The sequence below is a fragment of the Rana temporaria genome, chromosome 3, assembly GCF_905171775.1.
Source record: "Rana temporaria chromosome 3, aRanTem1.1, whole genome shotgun sequence".
In the NCBI taxonomy this organism is placed as follows: Eukaryota; Metazoa; Chordata; class Amphibia; order Anura; family Ranidae; genus Rana; species Rana temporaria.
The window spans coordinates 272,460,589-272,469,684 of record NC_053491.1 but is presented as its reverse complement, the minus strand read 5'-3'; the positions used below and the strand labels follow the sequence as shown (position 1 = coordinate 272,469,684).

At 40.3% G+C, this 9,096-nt stretch overlaps 1 protein-coding gene across 1 annotated transcript; it reads right to left on the bottom strand.

The window, feature by feature from the left end:
- Positions 1 to 3,886: 3,886 nt before the first annotated feature.
- On the bottom strand, positions 3,887 to 6,989 carry LOC120930449. The gene is made up of 3 exons (XM_040341635.1): positions 5,868 to 6,989; positions 5,257 to 5,811; positions 3,887 to 4,609 (listed from the first exon to the last, which is right to left on the bottom strand). Exons 1-3 carry the CDS (start codon positions 6,952 to 6,954, stop codon positions 3,978 to 3,980), a joined length of 2,274 nt encoding a protein of 757 aa, XP_040197569.1. The 5' UTR covers positions 6,955 to 6,989; the 3' UTR covers positions 3,887 to 3,977.
- Between the last annotated feature and the right edge of the window lie 2,107 nt (positions 6,990 to 9,096).

Genomic DNA, 9,096 nt, shown 5'->3' with positions numbered 1-9,096 from the left:
ATAGACAATCAAAGAAACATCATTATGTAGCCAAGTGTTGGGCTACAGCAGCATGAAAAAGAAGACATTGCATTTACTTCCCTCCTTCTATTGAGATGGTGTTCTGTATTATTATCCTCTGGCCATCAGAGGGAGAACTACAATTAATTGATCCCATAGACAATTAAACAGAGTGCCCAGAATCCTGGGAGTTGTAGTCCAAAATGGTAGCCATGTAAAGGAACTGACTTGCTGAACTATAGGTTCCAACAGACTCTGGACAACATGATAAGCCAGGAAGGTTTTTTATTAAATCATCCAAGAAAGCCCACTCTCTTGATGCTGTGGGAATCCATGTGAACATAGCTAAATGGCACCTGTCTGTGAGCAGACTCAAGCTTAAAGTGGATGTAAACCCTCACATATACCCAGTGAAGTGAACAGCGTCAGATGATACACAGGGATGAAAAAATCTCCCTACATAAGTTTTACATGCATATTTGCTTTCTTCAACTTTATATACTGTTTAGAACGTTCACATTGTGTTAGGAGATTTTGTCTTCCTGTTTAACATGGATCATGAAGTCTGCCAAGACAGTTGATTGGAGGAAAGGCACACACCCCCTCTCCACATAGGCAAAGACTCTCAGAGGTGTTCTGTTGCATGGCAAGCTGTTATCAGAAGTTATCAGGCTGAATGGAGCAGGAGAAAGCCAGAGGGCACAGTGCAATAAAGAGAGATAAGAAAAAACTGCAGATATATGTGCCCAGCTCAAATTTCATGAATCAGATTCACATTTAATTTAAGGCCGGGAGCATAGACACTGGACATCCCTGTCGGCACTGCTATCTTTTAAGATTAGCCACTCGAGAGCAGGACATTTAGTGCACCAAATAGCTAGCTCATACCACACATCTACAATTTTAACTGCTGTGGTCATATCATACTGCCTGCACAGCTGCACGTCCACCAGGCACCCGCGATCGGCAGTCACAGAGACAGGGATATGGATCTCTGTGTGTAAACACAGAGATCCATGTCCTGTCAGGAAGAGGAGACCGATAGTGTGTCCCTTGTATATATACACTCCCCTCCCCCCACAGTTAGAAACACTATGCAGGGCACACATTAACCCCCTTCCTCGCCCCCTAGTGTTATCCCCTTTCCTGCCAGTCACATTTATACAGTTATCAGTGCATACTGTATTTATAGCACTGTTCGCTGTATAAATGCGAATGGTCCCAAAAATGTGTCAAAAGTGTCCGATGTGTCCGCCGCAATATCGCAGTTGTGACAAAAATCGCAGATCGCCGCCATTACTAGTAAAAAAAAAATCATAATTCTATCCACTATTTTGTAGGCGCTATAACTTTTGCGCAAACCAATCACTATACGCTTATTGCGATTTTTTTTTTTTTTTACCAAAAATATGTAGAAGAATATGTATCGACCTAAAATGAGAAAACATTTTTTTTTCTTTTTAATTGGATATTTATTATAGCAAAAAGTAAAAAAAACCTTTTTTTTCACAATTGCCGCTCTATTTTTGTTTATATCGCAAAAAATAAAAACCGCAGAGGTGATCTAATACCACCAAAAGAAAGCTCTATTTGTGGGGAAAAAAAACACGACCGCGCAATTATCATTCAAAACGTGACAGTGCTGAAAGCTGAAATTTCGCCTGAGCAGTAAGTAAGTGGTTAAATTCCCAAACCATAGACAGCTGAAGAACAATTTTAAAGCAGAGTTCCACCCAAAAATGGAACTTCTGCTTTTTGGAACCCACCCCCCTCCAGTGTCACATTTGGCACCTTTCAGGAGGGAGGGGGGTGCAAATACCTGTCTAAGACAGGTGGCGCCTCCCCTGCTGTCTTCTGGGAAACACAGTGTTCCCAGGAGAGAGCAGGGACCAGTGAGGACGGGCCGCGCCGCTTGCGCTTGCGCAGCAGGGAACCTGGCAGTGAAGCCGCAGCGCTTCACTTCCTGATTCCCTCACCGAGGATGGTGGAGGGGCAGCCAAGAGACAAGCAATTGCTCGCCCTCAGCTGCCAACATCACAGGCACCCTGGACAGGTAAGTGTCCATTTTTTAAAAGTCAACAGCTGCAGTATTTGTAGCTGTTGGCTTTTAGAAAAACAAATTAGTGGACCTCTGCTTTAAGGACTGTCCCTCTCATTAATCTCCCAGTAACATCCCCCTAATTCCCTTTACCCCCATTCTTAGTTATTTAAATAACTATCCACTCAGTGGAAGCCTAGAATAGCTTTACTAAGGGGGAGTGGTAGTGATATAACCTTATCTCTGTGCAGGGGAGATGCTGCTTCAGGAAAAAGCACCATAGGTATGCATAGTGGTAAAGTGCAATACAGCAGAAAATAGGCAAACATGGATGGATAGGGCAATTAGCTTGAGCTCCCATAGAGCTAAAATTAGAGCAAATTTGCACCCTAATTGCACCACCTCAGTGCTTTCAAACGGGACAGATAACCCTAATGGCATACACAGCAAATATTTCATCCCACATAAGATATAAAACTATTGACTAAAAAGTATGGACCAGGCATAGGTTAGATATTAATGACATGAAGGGCTGGCAGAAGACAACTGGTGCAACTAGAAACCAGGCATGGGCTCTTTTTGTGGGTTCCAATCATGATATCCATTAGACATGTGCACACTGAAATATTTCATTTCGGAATTTCATTTTCGTCCGAAAATTACATTTATTTAGTTACTCCCGAAATTAGTTTTTATTTATTTTATTTCATTAAAAAATACATTCGTCTGAAAATCTGAATTAATCTAATCTGTCATTGAAGGCTTATGTTCTAAGAAGATTCGATGGAGCATCTAAACTGTATGACGCCGCAATCGTACATTTCCGGTCGAATGCGCCACCTAAAAGCTATAGAAGAATTCTAATGTTGTATGACTTTAGTAATAACTAGCTGAATGCCCGGCGTTGCCTATCTTAACCTTTTGGGGAGGAAAATCATAGTAATATAAATATACCCATCTTTTATATAAGGGTGTAGGTAAGGGTTAATTTAACTGTCATATATTTTTATTTGGCATATAACTAATATGTGTACCAGGTATTATTGAAATATCTCCAGGCGTACAGAAGTTATGTGGGAACATACATTTCCCATTGATTTGCATGGGACTTTAAACAAAAACCCCGACCCTCACAAATGGGGATAGTTAAGGGATAAATGAACTATCCTATAGTTTAAGTGGACATATAAGTAACATGTGACCAAGTGTTATCGAAATATCTACAGCCGTTTGGAAGTTATGAAGTAACATGTATTTCCCATAGAGTTGAATGGGACTTTAAAGGAAAACCCCGACCATGGCAAATGGGGGTGGGTAAGGGTTAAACCACCTATCCTATGTTTGTTGCTGACATATAAGTAACATGTGTGCCAAGTTTCATGTTAATATCTTAAGCCGTTTGGACGTGATGCTGGAACATGAAGTAACATGTATTTCCCATAGAGTTGAATGGGACTTTAAAGAAAAACCCCGACCATGGCAAATGGGGGTGGGTAAGGGTTAAACCACCTATCCTATGTTTGTTGCTGACATATAAGTAACATGTGTGCCAAGTTTCATGTTAATATCTTTAGCCGTTTGGACGTGATGCTGGAACATACATACATACATACACACACACACACGTTGAGTTTTATATATATAGACTAGCTGAATACCCGGCGTTGCCCGGTCTTCCTATCTTAACCTTTTGGGGAGGAAAATCATAGTAATATAAATATAAATAAATAAATAATAAATAACACAATGTTTAATTTTAGAAATGACAGATAAAAATATGAATATTTACCACTTGATTAAAGAGTATTGTATTTCATAACTTTTATAACATTTTCCTTTTCAGTTTGTGAATGTTGAAACAGAGCAAAATATGGTACAATGAAGCAGATTAGTACCAACTCACAGACTCTTAAAAAGTGAGGTTAACTCAACTGACATATTATTGCAATACTTGTTTGTATACTATATTCTTAGTTTCTCCCGCATTTGCTAAAATGAACAAACTATTTGGGGAACCCACCCTGGAGCACGCTACATAAAGTTGCCCATGTGAAAAACATGGTGATCTTAAATCAACTCCGCAGTACCAAATGGACTGCCCTTGTGACTTGTTGATCGTGATGGAAAATGCAAGCGTCACCTGGAGTTGTAGTCTCTTGAAAGTAAAAGGCAGATCTGTTGGAATAAGAGGTATTCGTGGAATAAAAACTGTTTCTCCCTTTCCCTTTCCTGTCAAAATAGTAGCTTCCAACACATTAGGCAACATGTTTTTCACACACAGCCTTGTTCCATTGCACAGTTTTGGTGATTCAAGGTTTCGTAATAAAATAATAGGACATCCAACTTTAAGTGATAGGCGATGTTGTGGCAATCCAGCTGGATCAAGGGAATTCAGGAATTCTGGTGGGAAATTCACAGCCTCATCGGCATCTACTACGGTATCAAAAGATTTGTACTCAGTAACTGCTCCTGGTATCATAGAAAATATTTGATTGTTAATTTCACGGACATCCTCATTTTTAGCAGCAAGAATAGCCCTCTCACACAACCAGTTTAGATTGCCTAAGTTGTCTGAAATATTATGGTATACTGCATATATTAGTTCTCAAAAATCAGAGGGAAGTTTTACGTTTCCTGAAGATTCAACTGGTAGTCTACCCTCTCCGATTTCAAGAAGTGTGTTCGAAAAAAATTGAGCATTCTCATCCCTTGGAAGTACTCTCATATTTTCTTTTAATTTGATTTTTCTGACTCTTTTCCACAAAACTGAATGCTTTCAACAGGCATATATTTCATCTGCTGGTGTTGATTTTGGAATGATAGGCAGGGTTTGTCTAAAGTCTCCACAGAGAAGCACCAGAGCTCCTCCCATAAAGTTATTATTCCCTCTCAAATCTTTAAGAGTTATGTCAAGGGCCTCGAGAGCTTTTATGTGGGCCATGGTGCATTCATCCCAGAAAAATTTAATTTGCATGTTTTAAGCACCTGCGCTTGACCACTTGCCTTGCTTATGTTGCATGAAGGATTTTGTTGCCTTGCGATGTCTAATGGCAATTTTAGTGCAGAGTGGGCTGTTCTCCCTCCTTCCATAAGTGTAGCTGAAATTCCTGAGGAGGCAATAGCAAGAGCAACTTCTCCCTGAGCCCGAATCTCAGCCAAAAGTAAATTAGTCAAAAATGTTTTTCCTGTACCCCCAGGGGCATCGAGAAAAAAAATACCACCTTGTTGTCTTGTTATATGATCAATAATGATTTGGTATCCTTTTCTTTGATCTTGATTTAGAAGTGGTTTCTTATCTGCCACATATGCACGCAGCTCTTCCATGTTGTAGTTCTTCTCTCTCATGTAATCTGAATTCAGTACATCTTGTTGATCTCGTACTGGTGCTTGCAGGCCTAACTGCACTAATGTCTTATTGATCATGGCAATACACTTGTTCTCTAAAATTATTAACGCCCTGTTGAAAATCTCGGGACAAAAAGTAATTTCCAATGTTGGGTTTTCCCTCCGAGTTTTGGCAAGTATATCCTCACTTAGTGCTTCCTTATACTTCTCCCATAAAGTGTTTGGATTTGAAGGACTGCATGTTGTTAGTATTATAGCAAACAGGTTTCTGATTTGGTCTGGTAAAGAAATTAATTTGGCTTCTCTCAATGTATTATCCCAGTGTTGGTCTCCTTCAAGCAAACCAAGTTTCTGACAGGCTTCTCTGTATGTTTGGCATACCTCGCCATTTATTGTTCTCAGCGCTGAGAAAGAAGTTGGTCCTCGAACTGTGTGAAGAAGCATTCTTAGAAAAAACATTCAGAATTGTTGGGGTGAACTGTACCTAAAGCATCACTTTCAACTATATTGTGTCCAGGGAGGTGCTGTCCAACTTTTCTTCTACAGAAAACTTTCCTTGGGGCATTCCATGTATAGTATCGAGGAACCTCAGGATAAAGCAATGTTCTTGCAAAAGGATCCTCTTTACATAGTTTAAAGAATGCTGTTAAAGTTGTGTTTGGTGGCTGTTCAACTACTCTAGGAGCACTCTCCATTGTGAAATGAACTCTCTGACCGTTTTCCAAATGAACACTCAGGTGAACAACTGTAGGGTGTCTTTCATGAATTGGAAACCCTAGGATCCACCACACGGCTTCGCTGCTGCTTATGTATCTACCCAACTGATACTGGATGACTTCATTGTTTGTCTTCTCATTGTTTAGGCTGAACACAGCCATATCACTGCCTTTGTTTACATACTTGCACACATACTTGATTGATTTTACACTGTTGCAGTACTCAACGTTAATGTGTGCCTGGAACATTTTAGAAAGCAGGGGTGAAAATGGCACAACCCACCTGTTGTCTATTTCTATTTCTGTGCCATGTAACTTTACTTTCGCCGTGAACCCTCCATCTTGTGGAGCTCGTCGTCTATATCGAGGATAACCGTCATCTCCAGTTTGTGTTTCTTTAATCAATTCCCTTGAGTATCTCTTGCTGCACTTTCCATCCTTCATACATGGTGAATTGGGGTTTATATTTCCACAGGGTCCATGGATCATATTTTTTGTTACCACTGTATAAAGATTGGGATCCTCTCTTGGGTCTGGGAGTTCAGCAGATATAACCTCATCTATTTGTGTGGGCTGGATTTTGCCTGCCAACCAGATTAAATTGTGTGAGTGTGGTAATCCTCGCTTTTGATATTCAATTGTATACATCCAGCATCTTGGGGGTCCAAACACATGGGCCTTTGTTATAAGTTCGATCAATGTAAACTGTTTCTGTCTGAAGACTCTCGCAATTAAGTTGTGGCGGTCACTGGGTACTTGACCGTTTTTGAGCATTTCCTTTATCTCAGTCCAACCTGGATTGCATGTAAAGGTGATAAATAAATCTGGTCTACCATATGTCCTCACATATGTCATAGCATCTTAAGTATATTCATGCATGTGTCTGGGACTGCCTGTAAATGTTGCTGGTAGTATAACTAAGGTCCCAATGTCTTCAACGTTAGCGTCATTTGCTGCAGTATCTCTGAGGTGAATATATTCTTCTACTCTTAGCTTACTCTGATTTAAACTAATAAATAGAAGACGCTCACTTTAAATTTTCACATACATGTCAACGATGAACTGATGAAACAACTGCCTACAGTTTAATATGTGGTTCTGTTAATTTTCTCGAACCATTAGCCTGTATGCATAGAAATCCATTGCTGAAACCTTTTTCCTGGTTGTTTCACCTGTTGCTGGGTTGACCTGCCTTATATTAAAGTGATACCCATCTTCCCCTCTGGGAAATATCACTGGGTACTGTAGAGCATCATAAGATCGATGAGTTTCTGAAATACGCTGCAATGACTCACCTCGTCGCTGAATTATAATATCTCGTTTATCAAATTCGTTGCCTGATATAACGACTGCTACTTCGTCTACTTGAGGAGCATTGAAGCGTCGCTCATGTTCTCCTGCTGGTATTCGGTCTGCTCTAATGACTACTTTATATTCATCCGTTAGCATACGTTCCAATGCTGTTTTAAATGTTTTAATTAGACAATTGTGCTCATGAAACATCCTTTGTAAGTTTAATACAATCTGACGCCTTGTTCCCAAAATGTAGTCACATCATTGGTTGGCCTCCAATTGCTCGTCTCCCATAACATATAGTTGTAGGAATTTCGGGGCTTGGTCAGGCAAGGGAAGCAATGATCCAGCCTTGTGGTAAATCTGACCTTGCACAGTGAATGTTGATGAAAAGCCAGGATGTTTAATTATTGATGTGGCACCAAAGGATGTCATTTGAAAACATGAATTGTACCTTCTGATGTTATTGAGAAAATGCTTTGACTCCAATGTATCTCCTGATGTGTAAGACAAAAGTTCATCTGGTGGTGATTCCAATTGAGATAGTTTAACTTTCCCATTTTTGCAGCACATTCCAGGTGACTCTGATTTGAATTTCTTGGCTTGACAGAAATGACAAATTATGTCCATTTTTCCAATGGTAACACTGGCATGTTGCGAGTAGACCTTTTGTCGGTCGTAGTTAAATCCTTCAAACAGTAAGCCAAAATTCTCTGCAGCCCTTGTTGAAGCTCTAGAAGCATTAGCTCTCTCCCTCTTATCCTGAAGTCTAATGTCACGCTGTTGTTCGGTTTCTGAAGCTCTAGAAGTAGTAGCTCTCTCCCTCATATCCAGAAGTCTAATGTCACGCTGTTGTTCGGTTTCTGAAGCTCTAGAAGTAGTAGCTCTCTCCCTCATATCCAGAAGTCTAATGTCACGCTGTTGTTCGGTTTCTTAAGCTGTTGAAGCTTGTGCTCTATTTCGCAGTGCTGTGAGTCTTGTACTGCGCTCCTCAGGAGTTTCTAGCCTACGCTGTATTTTTATTTTTTTATTTAGATTGCACTTGGCCTATAGCTTTACTTTTTCTTCGAGGCATTTTCACACTTTAAAATAATCCACAAACAAAAATGTTAATAAACTTGCAAGTCACATTTGAAATGTACTCTATCACATTTTTCAACATAAAATTTTAAAAGTTACTGAGGTAGCCTTCATAAAAAAGGGCAGAAATTAGAAGGGGTGTAGCTTGTGGGAGGGGTGTGGAGAGGGCACGGTTAGCGGCATGAGCATGGTTTTCAAGCCAGCCCACATACTGACCTGAAGATGCAGTGCAGAGCTTGTGGAGTAAGGTGTAGCTGAGCTGTGATAAAAAAAACTGTGGTTAAAGGACCTGTGATGACATTAGTAGGTGTGGCTAAGCTGTGATGAAGAGATTGTGGTAAAAAGACCTGTGATGACATCAGTAGGTGTAGCTAAACTGTGATGAAGAGATTGTGGTAAAAGGACCTGTGATGAAATCGGTAGGTGTGTCTGAGCTGTGATGAAGAGATTGTGGTTGAAGGACCTGTGATGACATCAGTAGCTGTGGCTGAGCTGTGATGAAGAGACCACAGTCCCATATACTTGCATGGGACTTGAAACAAAAACCCATGACATCAGTAGGTGTGGCTAAACTGCGATGAAGAGATTGTGGTAAAAGGACCTGTGATGAAATCAGTAGGTGTG